At 41.9% G+C, this 16,939-nt stretch overlaps 1 protein-coding gene across 3 annotated transcripts in view; it reads left to right on the top strand.

Annotated features, from left to right (window-relative positions):
• Nucleotides 1-16,939, top strand: part of arhgap10 (Rho GTPase activating protein 10) — a 130,606-nt gene that overhangs the window by 109,767 nt on the left and 3,900 nt on the right. For all 3 annotated transcript variants that reach the window (XM_072678562.1, XM_072678560.1, XM_072678561.1), the window contains 3 exons: nt 3,402-3,555; nt 11,159-11,281; nt 16,005-16,096. In XM_072678562.1, the coding sequence (XP_072534663.1) occupies nt 3,402-3,555; nt 11,159-11,281; nt 16,005-16,096 (369 nt within the window). The remainder of the gene's footprint in view (nt 1-3,401; nt 3,556-11,158; nt 11,282-16,004; nt 16,097-16,939) is intronic.

Raw genomic sequence — 16,939 nt, forward strand, 5'->3', positions numbered from 1 at the left:
ATCGGATTTTCTGGCTGCTTCGGTGTTGGAGTTTGAGTCTCGGAGGTGCCATCGGACATAAACAGTCCCTGACAGTACCGTTAGCCGACCTCTAACGGGGTGGTAAGGTGAGCGGGAGAGGCTTCTTCTCTTCTTATCGACACAACATCTGGCTGGCAGTATTGATTCTGTTAGTTCTTGAGTAATCTGCCATTCATTCTGGTGATAATGACTGGGCTTATGTATAAATGATGCTCTCGAAGGTCAAAAGGTGTGTTTCGGGGATCTCGTGGATCTGTAGAAAACACATCAGGTGCTTCTGTCTTAATGTGCTCCGGAGAGGCTTAACTGAACCATAACAAACCGGACACAAGCGTCGAACTCAAGCTCATCTCCTGTTTCCTTGGGTTTGTCTTTTTTTGCTTTTACCAGTAAAATAATAATAATAATTAAAATAACAATCATAATTATTATTATTAAAATAATCATAATTATAATAATAATAATAATAATAATAAGCCTGTGTTGTTCCTTCTGATGTGTGTTTAGCTCCAGATTGGTTCAGCTGAGGTATTCCCGGGCTCGACAAGCTGCCACTGTTGGGCCCTTGAGCAAGGCCCTTTACCCTCTGGGTGTGTGTGTGTACTTACTGCCCCTAGTTCACTAGTGTGTGTGTGAGTGTGTGGGTTCACTACCACAGATGGGTTAAATGCGGAGGACACATTTCGCTGTATAGTGACAAATACATACACCTTTACCTTTTTTTTACCTTTTTAGTAGTAAAAGCTAGCATCAGCCAGCTAGCATTTAGCCTAGTGTGGATCTCTGTTTGCCTCTACATCGTGTGTTGAACTCGCGCTCATCTCCTGTGGAGACTGGCAGGGAAAAAAAAAAAGCAGCGGCCGTGAGTCCTGATTCCTGTAGCAACCCGTATTCCCACACCTAGCCTAGACTGGAGGTGATGAGCTGCTCTCCAGCATCAACAACATCACCATATTTTGCCACCACAGCATTTTGCCAGCTTTGACTGGGGGTTTGTCTCATGGGTGGGGTCTATAAATATAACCAGAGTCATGACTGTGATGTAACAGTTTTGGGCTTTTGCAATCGGCCTGTTTTCAAGCTCTGTTTTGCTTGTGCTGGATGTTGTTTTGAAGGAGGAACAGCAGTGTGTGTGGCTCACGTTGATCACGTCCATACTGAACTCTCATTAGTCAACTATTCCAAGGGTCCAATTATTTCACATATTTCACCCTGTTTGTTCTTCAGTGGTCAGAACCCCACTGGACTGACCACCACAGAGCAGACAGTATTTAGGTGGTGGGTCATTCTCAGCCCTGCAGTGTGTAAGTGAACAAGTGGAGGGGTGGTGGTATGAGTGGATCAGAGGCAGCAGTGCTGCTGGAGTGTTTAAACACTGGGTCTGTCTGTCCCCTCACTGTCCACTGTCTATTAGACACTCCTACCTAGTTGGTCCACCTTGTAGTTGAAGGTTAAGTCAGAGACAGAAGCTCTCGGATCTGTTGCTGCACAGCTTATGTTGGTCATCCTCTAGCCCTTCATCGGTGCCCACAGGATGCTTCCCACAGGACGCTGATCCACTCGTACCAGCGCAAAACACACTACTAACACACTCGCCACCAACATGTCAGTCAGTGTCAGTGTCAGTGCTGAGAATGACCCACCACACAAATACTACCTGCTCTATGGTGGTCAGTCCTGTGGGGTCCTGGCCATATGCGGTATAGTACAATTTATGGGCATTTTGGAAAAGGTACCCTCACATGCTTTAGAAGCTGCAGTGCGCTGCCCTTGACCTGCTCAGATCATTAGCTGTCACACAGCATCACAGTAGGTCAGAAGGAAGCTGAGAATGGGCTCAGCGATGAGCAGTGACTGACTCTCAGAGGGAAACACACACACACTTACACACACACACATGTATTGTCACTCATTCACACTTGCAGCATTGCAGCTGAGCTCCTGGAGGACTGATTGCAGTTATGTAATGCTGTACTTCAGAGATGTTTGTGTTTCTCTGATGTTTGCTCTGTGCACATTTAAATCAAACCATTTGGAAATCCCACGCAAGCCCCAGTGATTCCAGCCGCTCCGTTGTTTCTTCCAGCCTTTGTGTTCAGTTCTGAAAGAAAGAAAAGGCTTATCTTCTCCATGTTTAAACACACACACACACACACACACACACAGTGAGTTGAGGTCATTCATTTTTTCCCCCTTCTCATCTCATATTCATTAAAATCATTACTAAACAGACTCTCTCTCTCTCTCATGCGCCTATGGTCTGCTGTAATGTATAAATGATCATCTAGCTCAAAGGTCAAAAGACAGATTCCTGACCCCCTTATAAAGCCGTGGTGTGGATCTAGTTGAACTGTGTCTACTGTATAAAACACGTCAGCTAATTCAGTAGTTCAGCTTATATCATAACGTGCTCCATAAAGACGTCAGTGAACAATGCCAAGGGTCCGTAATTCCTTATTAGAAAATGATGAACCTCCCACAGTGTTTTTGTGTAGTATCATCAGTTTGGGTCAGGGTTTTATTGCCGTATCAGACAGCAGGTCGTAAGGAATTTGCTACACTGTGCCAAATATAGGACGGCAAAAAAAAGAAATATAATATATATAAAAAAACAAAACAAAAAAAAATATATATACCAATCAATTATATATATATATATATATATATATATATATATATATATATATATATATATATATATATATATATAAAATCCTATGATATAATCATTCATTCATTTATGTATGTATTTATTTACTGTATTATTTGATTTTAAGTAATTTATGATTTTTTCATTTATGTATTTATTATTTATTTATAAATTTATTTATTTATTTATTTATTTATAAATGTATTTATTTAGTTATGGATCTGTCTATTTTAATTCATTCGTTGTAGTATTTGATTTTTAAGTACTTAATTTTCATTTATTTATATATACATGTATATATTTATTTTAAATTCATTGATACTGTTATATCTATTTAAATTCATTTGATATTATTTGATATTTTAACTACTTAATTAATTTTCTTTTATTTATATATACATGTATATATTTATTTATTTTAAATTCATTCGATTTTAAATAATGACAGTACAGTTCAACTGTGTCCTCTCTTTCTTTTTTTTCTGTTGGTCCATTCATCACTGAATTTTGGCCCAGTGTAAAGACCAGCTGCCTAATTAAGTGAAAAAGTGAAAAACCATTCAAGTGGAGTGCGTTATAAGGTGCATCAGACCACGGAGACGTAGTAAAATCCAGGACATAATATTGTAGTTGTGTAACGCAGAAATACAGTAAATTTCAGTCCAGTAAAACACACTCTCTCTCTCTCTTTCTCTCTCTCTCTCTCTCTCTCTCTCTTTCTCTCTCTCAGTCTCTCCATCCTCAGAGGGCGTGTCCCTGGCCCCTGACGAGGCGTCTCTGGGCAGTAACGAATCCGTCTCCTCTCAGTCCTCTACAGCCTCAGCCTCAGAAACCCCCCCAGAGAAGGCCAAGGGTCCCCTAATCACCACCTCACAGAATTCTGGGTAAGTGAAAGTAGGAGGATGTTTAACATAAACGTACATTAAAATGAACCAACATTCCCCGTGAAGCAGGATCCTACTCCAGCCAGCCAGAGAGGCCCGTTATGCTCTCTGGCACTAATTGGGTGTCGAGCCGATGACGTCTCATTGAGAGCCAGCGCTCAGATATGAGTCCGATATCAGCTCTGCTGTTCTGTCCAGCATTTTCTGCTGATATTGACCCGATTTACATCCCCCCCTGCAGCAGCTCCTCATTGGGGGTTCCTGGAGGTGTGTTTCTGCATGTTTGGCCTTACCTGCATGTTCAGGAGTGAAGCTGCGTACCCCTCCTGTAAGAGATTGCATAAAAAAAAAAAAATCATCATGAAATCCGAACATAATCCCAGAGCGCTGTTTGCTGATGGGGCGTATTTTTCCAAGGCACCTTCCTGGCAACGGCCTTCACACCAGTTCATTCCACTCTGCCAGTTTTACAGAGTTCTATATAATAAAGCTCTTTTCATTGTCATCTCCAGGTAGCTGAAGGACTGAGGGTGTTGGTGTGTGTTCCTCGCATTGTTTGGCAGAAGTTTTGAGCTTTTCCATATCTCTCTCTCTCTCTCTCTCTCTCTCACTCTCTCACTCTCGCTGTCTCTCAGTCCTTGAGCTGCTCGGGGCAGCTGGCTGGTGCTGAATGCTGATGTGGGAGATAATAATATTGGGTTATGCTGGAAAATTCAGCTCTTTGCTCTCTGCCATGCCTGCAAGAATTCACCTTGAAATAAAACTTTTTCTTTGTCTGTTCGCCTCCTCTGCGCCTCCATCCTCGCTTCACCCCCTCCCCCCCAGTCTGCTGTTAAGGTAACATCACCAACCCCTTCACGATTGTTTAAGCTTTCAATGTCTGAGTTGCTTACTCAAATGCCCACTCTCTTTCCTATTCTGCCCCTCTCTCTCTCTCTCTCTCTCTCTCTCTCTCTCTCTCTCTCCTTTTCTCTCAGGGATGGTCATAAGTTATTCATTGTGATAGAGATATATATTATTTTACATAACATTGAGTCTCCAAAACAGCATCTTTACAGTAGAGGGAACATAAAAAAACCTTCGTAACGTTCACTGGAGGTCAAGTGTAAAGATCAATCAGTCAATCATTAAATAAATGAATCAATAAGTAATTCCAATTCATTTTGGAGCATTTCTAAGATGAATGGACCAGTTAGCCAAAAATGGAGATTCTAATTTTTTGGGATTTCCCCAGCTGAGAAAGCTCATCACTCTGCACTCCTAACTCTGCAGTCTCCTGCCTGGGTAAATACATGTCCCATGTAAGTCGCATTAATGGCTCAGTCCCAGAACCCTCTCTGCTTCAGGGGGGCTCTAGTATGGCTGCCCATGCACTCTGACCATGGCTCTCTAAAGTGTGATATGCCTAAAGAAGAATTTCATTATACTGTGTAAATTATTATATAGGCTTGTATTATTATTATTAGTAGTAGTAGTAGTAGTAGTACTAGTAGTTTTATAATATTAATATTATTATTAGTAGTAGTGTCATTAGCATTATTATTAGTAGTAGTAGTGTTAGTATTATTATTATTAGTAGTGTTATTAGCATTATTATTAGTAGTAGTAGTGTTAGTATTATTATTAGTAGTAGTAGTATTAGTAGTAGTATTAGTATTATTATTATTATTAGTAGTAATAGTAGTAGTAGTGTTATTATTATTAGTAGTAGTAGTAGTAGTGTTGTTATTATTATTATTATTAGTAGTAGTAGTAGTAGTAGTGTTATTCGTATTATTATTATTAGTAGTAGTAGTAGTGTTGTTATTATTATTATTATTATTAGTAGTAGTAGTAGTGTTGTTATTATTATTAGTAGTAGTAGTAGTGTTATTAGTATTATTATTATTATTATTATTATTAGCAGTAGTAGTAGTAGTGTTAATAATAATAATAATAATAATAATAATAACACTACTACTACTACTAATACTACTAACAACACTACTACTACTACTACTACTACTACTACTACTAATAATAATAATAATAATAATATTATTAGCAGTAGTAGTAGTAGTAGTGTTGTTAGTAGTAGTAGTGTTATTAGTATTATTATTAGTATTAATAGTAGTGCCATTAGTAGTAAATGCCATAAAAAATGATTTCAGAAGAAACCATGAATGAGCAGGTGTCCCACTACTTTTGACCAAGAATTTTTTGTGTGTATGCAGCGATATGCCAAAGGTGGTGCTGCCACATTACGATTGAGGTTGAGTGAATTCAGGTTTATTCATTTTCTGGCTTTTTCAGTGTAAATAAGAGCGTCCCCACACCGGGAGCTCACTGCTGCACAGCTCCGAACACAATTACTGCTTCACTCTGCTCAGTTTAACAGAATACAGTGAGGCATTCACAGAGGTCTTACCCACTCTCGAGTACACTCTCGCTCTCACTCTCACTCGCTTTCTCCCCATCACTTGGCCTGGAGTCATGGTCACAGACGGGGCTTTGGTTATGTAACGCTCTGCTGCTCGCTCTCTCTCTCTCACTCTCTCTCTCTCTCTCTCTCTCTCTCTCTCTCACTCTCTCTCTCTCTCTCTCTCTCTCTCTCTCTCTCCCTCTGTGTTTTCCCAGCTTTCGCCAAGCAGGAAGTGCTGCAGTAAGTCCTGCACTGTGTGTGCGTGTGTGTGAGGGGACAGGTGGCTGCTCTCTTTCACTGTAAACACTCGCTCTGTGAGGATATTCAGTTTATTTACTCGTCTTACACACACCCTGCCGTCCATACAGCAGTACAGCAGTACAGCCATACAGCCCCACGCCTCCTATACAGCACTGAGCCGCTGACGGCGTAACGATAGGCCGCGTCTTGCACTTATCCAGAGGAACTTACTGTTGGTGTTAGAGGTTAATCCAGGGTTTGTGGTTCTTCAGAGCTCACAGATTTTACAGCTTTATAGCAGTTATTTATTAATAATGAAAATATTAATAATTATAATAATTATAAGACTGAATGTTAATAACTTACTAATAAATCAGCAGTTTCGGAGGTTAGAACCAGTGTTTGTTCCCTGTGATATCACCTGAAGTGTCTCAGTCCTCTGCAGCACAGCTGATCTACATCAGTGTGTCTCAAAATTTCACGATGCACGGACCAATAGGAAGCTAAGTCCTGCAAAGTTGCCTTTTTGGACATACAAGGTTTTGTGTGACCACATTGATAAAGTAACTAATGACTAAATATTACATCATATGTGTTTCCTATTATAGGTTGCAGATCCCTATTTTCTGAGCAGTAACAGATTAATGCACAACATGGACAAAAGTATTGGGACACCTGCTTATTCCTTGTTTCTTCTGTGATTAAGGCTATTAAAATGATAATATTAAAAGAATAATTAGATTTTGGAGGCTGTGAGGATTTGATGGCATTCAGCAAAAAGAGTGTTAGTGAGGTCAGGATGTTGGATCATCCCCAACTCCCCAACTCATCCCAAAAGTATTGGATGGAGCATCAACCATGCATCATTCCAGAGATGCTGGGGGCTTTATACCCCTCTAGCCCACACCTGGCATTAGGCAGCATGGTGCCAATAGGTTTATTTATCCACTCCAGAGAGTCCTATTCTATTGGCAGTATGTCTCTACAGGGACTAGACAAGCTGTGTGTGTGAGTGTGTGCATTTGCACATCTGTGTCAGCAATGGGTGCAACTTAAAGTGGCCGAATGCATTCATTAGAAGGGCTGTCCGTAAACATTTGGACGCAGTGTGTTTTGTTTGGATGCTGGGTGTGTTTGAGGAGTGGGATCATGGCCGTTCTGTACGATTCCGGAGTCGGGGCTATTCCTGCTGCTGTGTAATGAGGGTGATTTTCCTCGGTTTGGCTTTAGTTGTAATTGTTAAAGCAATTTTAGGTAAAACCGGTTTCCTGGTGGTTCTGCCGGTTGCTATGGCAACTGTATTGGATTTTAATTTTTCACTTGATTTAGCCACTCGCAGAGAGCCGGAGCTGGAGGAGGAAGCTCATGGCTGTCTGTGTGTTTGTGTGTGTCTTTAGAGAGCGGGGAGTTCAGTGTTTTGAGGTGTGGCTCTGAGATGAGGTGATGAAGCTGGAGTGTGTGTGTGTGTGTGTGTGTGTGTGTGTGTGTGTGTATACATGCATGCATGCATACAAATGGTGTTAAGTGTGTGTGTGTGTACAGCTGGACTGAAGTTAAAAAGTATGTGAGTGTGAGGCACTGTGTGTGTTAAAGGTTAATGAGTGCATTTGAGTGTGTGTGTGTGTGTGTGTGTGTGTGTGTGTGTGTGTGTGTGTGTGTGTTAGAGGTTAATGAGTGGTTGGTGCAGTGCAGTGTGAGCTCTGTGCTGATGTGCAGCAGCTGAACACTCAAAACTACTGCAGAGCAATAAATCATCACACACATACACACACACACACACACACACACACAAACACACACTTTTTCTCTGAACTCAAACACTTATATTCATACATCTCACACTTTTGTATTTCCTCACTCTCTCACTCACTAACTCTGTCTCTCACTTCCTCACTCCTTCACTCACTCACTTCTCTGGTCACTTTTTCACTCACTCACTCACTTCCTCACTCACTCACTTCTTCACTCACTCACTTCTTCACTCACTCACTTCTGTGGTCACTTTTTCACTCACTCACTTCGTAACTCACTCACTTCCTCACTCACTCACTTCTTCACTCACTCACTTCTATGGTCACTTCTTCACTCACTCACTTCTCTGGTCACTTTTTCACTCACTCACTCACTTCCTCACTCACTCACTTCCTCACTCACTCACTTCTTCACTCACTCACTTCTGTGGTCACTCCTTCACTCCCTTACTCCTTCACTCACTCACTGCTGCATTGTTTGGGGTTAATACTCCACGTCTGCAGTGAGGGTGATGCAGTAATGATGGGGTGTAATGATCCCGTAGCTGCAGGTCATTGTATGACGGATTAAAGAGTTTTCCACAACAATAAAACCCCTCAGATGAAACGTTCTACAGTCAGCAGAGCGCTCCTGTGTCTTTAACTTATTTACATACTTATTTTCATGTGAACAACACTGAGAGATGGAGGTGTGTGTGTGTATGTGTAAATATATATATATATATATATATATGTGTGTGTGTGTGTGTGTGTGTGTGTGTGTGTGTGTGTGTATCTGGAACACGAGGGGAGAAATGCTGCTCTGCTTCTGTCTGTCCTGAGCTGCAGTGATGACACTCTCGCTCTTCTCTGGGCTTCCAGGGCTTCTTCTGACGCCCCTTTTCTGTCCCTAGGCTGTGGGCTCTCTCTCTCTCTCTCTCTGTCTCTATCTCTCTCTATCTCTCTCTCTCTCTCTCTCTCTCTCTCTCTCTCTCTCTCTGTCTCTCTCTCTCTCTGTCTCTCTCTCTCTCTGTCTCTATCTCTCTCTCTCTTTCTCTTTTTTTCTCTCTGTCTATCTCTCTCTCTTTCTTTCTCACCTTTTTTTCTTTTCTGTTTATCTGACCATCTCCTTCACTCCTTCTCCCTCCCTTTATGTTTCTTCTCCCTTCCTCTCTCTCTCTCTCTCTCCCTCTCCATCTCTCTCTCTCTCTCTCCATCTCTCTCTCTGTCTCTCTCTCTCTCTCTCTCTCTCTCTCCCTCTCCATCTCTCTCTCTCTCTCTCTCTCTCTCCATCTCTCTCTCTGTCTCTCTCTCTCTCTCTCTCTCTCTCTCTCTCTCTCCATCTCTCTCCCTCTCCATCTCTCTCTCTCCATCTCTCTCTCTGTCTCTTTCTCTCTCTCTCTCTCTCTCCATCTCTCTCTCTCTACATCTCTATCTCTCTATCTCTCTATCTCTCCCTCTCTCCCTCTCTCTCTCTCTCTCTCTCTCTCTCTCTCTCTCTCTCTCTCTTTCCGTCTGGCTCACTTGGAGTTGCACAGACTTTGTAGGCGGAATAATTATGAAGGGAGATTGTGAGTGTGAATTTGTGTGTGTATGAGAGAGAGAGAGAGAGAGAAGGAGTGGAGTGTTCTTGGCCTTTTTTTCCTACAGTGGGAATATTACTGTGCTGTGTCCCGTTCCCACCTTCAGCCGGTCCGGCCTGATTTGCCACAGTCGGAATATTACTGTGAGGCTTGTTCTCATTAAACAGACCCAAACTGTGGCCATGAATATTTAAGCATGATTATCATACAGATTAACAACATTCATATCAGTAGATTGATGAGAGCTGTATATGAGACATTGTTCATTTTTTATGCACTCAAAAAAAAGGAGGTTCTGTGGCATGCAAAAGTTTGGGCACCCTTGGTCAAGATTGTTTTTTTTTGTTTTGTTTGTTTGTTTTTTGTTTTTAATAGATCAGTAATTAGAAGAGGAACTGTCTTCTCCAAAAGAGCTTTAAACACTTCACAGGATTATTGATTATTAGTGTGTTTGATGTTACGGTGTGCTGGTCATGTGCAGAAGCGGGAGGTGCTCTCTGTAGCGAGGGGGGGTCTTAATTTTTGTACTGGACAGCACGTTAGCTTTCAGGTTTTCTTTTAAGTCTGTTCTTAGCTGGTACCTGCGAACGCTAGCTGGAGGACCAGCTCGGGCCGACACTTTATCCATGCTAAACCTTTTTCTGATTGGTCGAAGAAACGGATAAAAGTAGCCCTTCCTCCATGTTGGCGCAAACAAACACTGCACTGAGACTCCGCTAAGCCTTTGCGAGGTGGTTGCTAAGGTGTTGCTATGCTATAGGTGTGTGGTAACAGGTGGGGTGCCAAAACATTTGCCTAAAAGATGCTTGGTCCAAAAGCTCATCCGATATGTATCTTTTCTATGATTTTGCCAAATCTTGGTTTGTAGCTTGAAAATGTGATCAGATCTTTGGTTTTCGGTAAAAAAGTTTATGGACAATTTCCAATGCATTCCTATGGGGAAATAAAATTCAGCAAGAAATTAAGAATTGCTACATGGAAATAGTGTGTCTGATCAGAAAGCTGCATACAAGCCTGAATCATACAATCAGACCGAACTATCTTGAATTGGAATGAAGTCCAATAACATAATAATGTGACTTTCATGGACGAGACATCAGAAGACAACTGTCCCTGTGTCCTCGATTCAGTATTAATTGTCGCTTTCAAAGCATACCATCTGTAAAAAGCTGACAATGAATAAAGCTGGCTTCTACAGCAGGATAATGTTCCTAAACACACCTCAGACTCCACAGTGGAGCTCCCCAGGAGGCGGAAGATGAAGCTTATGCCATGACCCCACAGTCCGCCGATCCGAACATCATTGGAAGTCTGTAGTTAGTGGTTTAGAAGAATCAGACCACTGATTTGCAAATTGAACCATTGGATAAACTGCATCATAGTAGTGTGTGTTTCCGTTATACTGTCCGGTCCTGTCTTCCTTACTGCTGTGTTATTTTGTTACCTAAGGATACATGCTTTATCTGCTCCAGTTCTTTGGCAGCACTGCTGTGCTGCAGCGGCAGTGTAAAAATAAGCTGTTTGTGATCTGAGATGACCACAACAATCCAAAAGACGGTTCAGAAGTTCATGGTTGTGTGGAACGGAACCACAGTCGGAGACGTACTTCCCCTGGTTTTGTAAAGTTTGTGCTTGTTTGTTTTCCTCAGCGTTTGCACTGCCATGGCGTCATGGATGAACTCAACCCTTAGTCCCTCAACGCCCGAGTCCAGTTCAGAAGAACCAGCAGCAGCAGCAGCAGTTGGAGGTCATGAAGATAAACCAGCAGAAAGGTGTGTTTCCTCCGGTTTCCTCCTGCTTTCTTTGTGGCACCCCATAAAAAAACCTTTGTCTTTGTGAATATATTTGAACATCTGGATGTTTGATCTTTATTGGGACAGTGCTGAGAGATGGCGGTAATATAGCTCAATACACAACAAATCAATCAAATTTTATTTATATAGACTTTTCACATTGAATGTTGTCACAAAGCAGCTTTACAGAGTTCCGGGTTCGAGACTCTTTTGAGCAAGCTATAGGCAACAGTGGCAAGGAACAACTCCCTCGGGTCGAGAGGAAAAAACCTTGAGAGGAACCAAAACTCAAAAGGGGAACCTGTCCTCCTCTGGTTGACACTGGATCATATTAATATTAATAATAAAAATCAAAACTGAAGGGAATTAAGAAAAAAATTGTAAATGTGGCGTCAAGCTGTACAAGATGAAAACGTGAGTGATAATGATAAAGTTCATGCAGATAAACAGCAAATTGAAAACATCCCAGACTCCTCTTTTGGTTCCTCTCAAGCTTCTTTCTGAAGGCCTCAGAGAGCTCTCTGGATCTGGCCATGATGGTGATCATCTTCCCCACTTACTTCAACCATCAAGAGCAGACCAGGCTAAACATCTGAGGTTTAAATAAGACAGACTCCTCCAGAATAATCCTCTCCAACCATGTTCTGATCATCTGCAGCTGATGTTCTGCACCTGATTTCTGACTTTTACACATTTGACATAGTAGTAATTGTTGGTGAGGTTCTAAGTTTCACTGGAAAATCGAATTTCTATTTTTTTAAGGCTTTTCTTCAAGTGTCTGTGTTTAGTTTGGTTAAAAGTTTATGGACAGATTCCAATGCATTCCTACAGGAAAATAAAAATTCAGCAAGAATCAGGATAATGTTCCTAAACACACCTCAGAATCCACAGTGGAGCTCCCCAGGAGGCAGAAGATGAAGCTTATGCCATGACCCCACAGTCCACTGATCCGAACATCATTGGAAATCTGTAGTTAGTGGTTTAGAAGAATCAGACTTTTCACTGGAAAATCGAATTTCTATTTTTTTACGGCTTTTCTTCAGGTGTTTTTCTTTTCTAGGTGTTTAGTTACAGCTGCAATCAAAGTTATTCAGCCTTTATTATAAATGAGGTTTATTAGTGAAATATACGAACTTTTCTGTTTGTAATAACCCAACCAACCAGCCGTGCAGATGTTTCTGATATCAGCACTAAGACCGTATCCCTCGCTGTTGCGTTAACAATAGAAATGTCTGAGCTGAATCAAAGTCCTCATAGGCGAGTCGGACGTTTGCATTTCCAATCACATGAGAAACCAGGCTTCCATCTTTATGAATGAGGAGCCACACTTCTCTAAACTGTTTTATTTTTTTATTACATTTAAATCACTGATAAAATCTGACCAAAACCACATGAGCAGTCTGTAGCGTTCAGATAGATCAGATTGTGAGGTGAGACCTTTAATAACCATGCAAGACCTGGTAGACCATCAGTTCTGCCCCACATCAGATAAACAGCTCTTAAATCTCTCGCAAACTGCTGCTGTTCTCGGAACGATGGGCAGATCACCAGATTCAGACCTCCAGACCTCAACATCAACAAATGTGTTTGGGATGACTTGGATGGTGAGACACAAAAAATCTCTCTGACTTCAAAGTCTGAACTTAGACTGAAGATTGGCAAAGAATCCCCCCCTGCACATTTTAGAAAACCCATCACCAGAAGAGGGTTTAACAGATGAGGGGTGAGCTTTGGATCTCAGACTGAAGGTATGGAAGGATCCCCCGGCAGATTGCAAAAGACCACCGCCACCATGTTTAACAGATAAGGGGGTGACCTTTGGATCTTGGATTTCAGATTGCAGAAGACCACCATCATGTTTAACAGATGAGAGGGTGAGCTTTGGATCTCAGACAGAAGGTGTGGAAACATCCCCCTGCAAATTGCAAAAGACCACCACCACCATGTTTAACAGATGAGGGGGTGACCTTTGGATCTTGGATTTCAGATTGCAAAAGACCACCACCACCGTGTTTAACAGATGAGGGGGTGACCTTTGGATCTTTGATTGCAGATTGCAGAAGACCACCACCACCGTGTTTAATAGATGTGAGGGTGAGCTTTGGATCTCAGACAGAAGGTGTAGAAAGATCGCCCTGCAGATTTCGAAAGACTACCACCACCATGTTTAACAGATGAGGGGTGAGCTTTAGATCTCAGACTAAAGGTGTGGAAAGATCTACCTGCAGATTTCAAAAGACCACCACCACCATGTTTAACAGATGAGGGGGTGACCTTTGGATCTCAGACACACACTCTGCACACCTGATATTTTATTGAGTTGGCGGTGCTTTGTGTCATTTCCTGTCAAATATGAGTTTCCTGATGCTGAAAAATGACTGTTTGTCTGAGCTGCTGCGTTCTAGCTATTGTGCGTCACCAATTGTGCGTCGTCACACAGCTATTCGTTCATCCGCTTTCTCGCTCTCTCCCACGCAACACACACACACACACTCAGGCCTCACACCTCACATTGACTTTTTCTCCAACTTTCCTTTTCCCCTCTAGATTCACAAATATCCACACATTCCCTTCAGCTAAGGAAACACACACACACACACATACTGAGCCACATTACAGTCATTAGGATGATCTACAGTTCAGCTCCAGACAAGAAGCCACATTAACTTTCCAGCTAAAATGACTGATGCTTGATGGCAGCTGGTCAAATGCATTCGATTCACAAGCCATGAACACTGCTCACGCAAACAGGTTCCAGAAAGGTTCGGGGAAAAAATTCTGCTGCTGCACTGTTACAGTTGGTGAGACTTTGCTCCGCAGCACATCCACGGCAAACTTTTCTCAGTCTATCTGTCTGGGTGCAGTGTTTTGACTCCAGACCCCCCCTCCCACTGCTGTTGCTCTGAGGCGATGTATGAAATATTTATCGCACTGCCAGGTGTGGAAGACTCGCTCGGTGCCTTTCACTGAATAGCAGTAAGATAAGTAAGTACTAGTGGGGTTGGTGTGGTCTGGTCCAGCCGGCTATGACATTTTAACGGCTCGCTCTGTACGAAGGCCTCGCGCTGTTAAAGAAAAGGCTGCTTTTGTTGTAAGCCTTAAGTGCATTTGTACTCCTTTTCCCTTCTCTGCCTTTGAAACTTTTAGCGAGCCCCAGTTATGCAAGGTTTTTTCCGGGGATGTGAGTGATATCCGGGGAAGCACAGGAGTGCCTGACGGCTGCTGGAGCTGCAGGGCGTGCTTTTGAATTTCTCCTCATTGTGAATCGAAGCTGGTGTTTGATTATTGGCTCAGTGCAGCTCGTATTTAAGCCATGTGTACAGTTTCTTTGTGTGTGCACAACTGTGTGTGTGCGTGTGTGTGTGTTTACAGGACTAACTAACAGAAATGACAAAATGCTTCTGACTGTAAATGTTTTATATTTTTTCGGAAGCTTCATGAATTTTTAAAGACTGAAATATGTGGAGAAATATGTGTATTAGAAGGAATGGACAGATCTGAACTGAGGAGATCAGTGAACTGAGTATGTGTATATATATATATCCTAAAAGGATACGTATGTATGTATGTATGTATGTATGTGTGTATATATATATATATATATATATATATATATATATATATATATATATATATACATACATAATACATAATATATGTTATATTTGCATATATATCTTTTAAAAAATGCTCTTATAAAAATGTTTGCTCATATATATATGCCATCAAGCTATTATTTTAGCGATTTTTTTATTGCTTCTTTAATATGAATATTAGGCCTGAAAATTTTGTTGTCTGTAATATGTCCCCTGCATATTATATCATTCTATCGTTTATTTATTTACTTATTTTCCATTCTTGCTAAAACATATTGTCACTCACTTGTTGATTTCGTTCTTTTCATTGTATTATTAATATTTTATTATTTATATTTTAAGTATTAGAAGAATTATGTGTAGCTCTGCATCATATGTTCCATGGTAATATTCATGTTATAAACATTACAACTAGGCATCACAGTCCAGGCCTTTTTTCCAGCATCGAGGCCTGGATGCCTCGCGACCATTAAGCAACAATTATTCCAGTTGTGTATCAGAGGGCAGCAGTTTGTGGAAGAATGTCTCAAGCTGAGGAGACATTGGGTAATGCAACAGGACAATGACCCAAAGTAAATCCACTAAAGGATGATTGAAGCCAGAATGGCCATGTCAGAGTCCTGACCTTAACCCTGTCGAAATGCTGTGGCATGTCCTGATGAGGACTTTGCATGCGAGGTATCTCAGAAATATTGGTGAACTGATGCACATTTGCAGGGGGTTAGGGTCCAGAATTCCTCCTCAGTGTTGTACTTTTTGCAACTGCAGGGCATATTTGGCTAAAGGGAGATTAAAGGTCACTTTTTTTCTAATAGCCTGCACTGTGGAAGTTTTACACAATGTGCTTAATAATAATAATGTGTGTATACACTGTGTAACACAGTGTGTGTGTATATATGTACAGTGTGTGTGTAGAAGTTGTGTGTTTTTAAATGCAGATTGCTTTGGCTTTCTGATGTTTCACCTTGTAGAAACAACACACAGTCTTTCGCTGTCTGAATCAAGAGCAGTTGTGAGATTGAAAAGCTTCGTCCATCCTAACCCCCCCCCCAAACACCCCCCGAAAAGGCGAAGCGGTCTGCTAACTGATTGCTTCCATTTTTCAGTGTCACCCCGATGAAAGCCAAGGCTGTGTACTCGTGCGAGGCTGAGCACGATTCGGAACTTTCCTTCCAGGTTGGAGCAATCTTCAGCAACGGTAAGTGAGAGTGTTATCGGCCGCCGCTTGCTCACTCGCTCGCCCCCAAAACCGCCGGGATATTGGATTCGCCGGACCGAGCGGCCGGCCAGCTGAAAATCTGATCTCACATCACCATGGAGAAGAGGAGGGGGGAGAGAGAGAGAGAGAGAGAGGGGTTGAGAGAGAAAGTCCTGCTGAATCAGTCTACAGAGGACGAGGCAAAGTTCTAATCATGCAGGGAGGAAATGAGGGCTCCTGGCTCTGAATATCAGGGCTGCTGTGTCTTTATCAGAGAGGCAGCCGCTCTGCAGGCCTTCCTTTGTCTTCTGTGCCGCAGTATTGTTGTCAGCAGTATCGGTTGAATTCAGTACTGTGATCTTCAGAATCTTCACAATTAATGATGTGAGGAACTTGTCATGAAGTTGAACATGCACAAGTTTCTTTAGCTGTTCAGATGTAACCCTCTGGAGTCTGAGGGCATATTCTCTCTCCCTTTTTATTGCATATCATCTTAAATTCGCCTTTAAAGGCACCGGCATATACACACAATACCCACATGTGTTATGTCGTAATATGCAGAACAATCTCAGCTCTCCCTGTAATGAGACCCCATGTGAGATTCTGACCCTAAACCTGAAAAAACATCCCTTTCCTCATGTGGACGAACTGTTTTGGTGCTAGAAACGGGTTTCCCAGAGTCCTGGCTTCACAAAAGCAGCGTACTGTATGAATGTAATAGTGAATAAACCAGGAGGGGCAGAAGACGAGTTTTACACTAAACCATAGACGGACTCACAAATCCAGCCGTTGCAGATGTGAGGCAGTTGATGGACACACAAATCCAGAGACCAGTATCTCAAC

The sequence above is a fragment of the Salminus brasiliensis genome, chromosome 4, assembly GCF_030463535.1.
Source record: "Salminus brasiliensis chromosome 4, fSalBra1.hap2, whole genome shotgun sequence".
Taxonomy (NCBI): domain Eukaryota; kingdom Metazoa; phylum Chordata; class Actinopteri; order Characiformes; family Bryconidae; genus Salminus; species Salminus brasiliensis.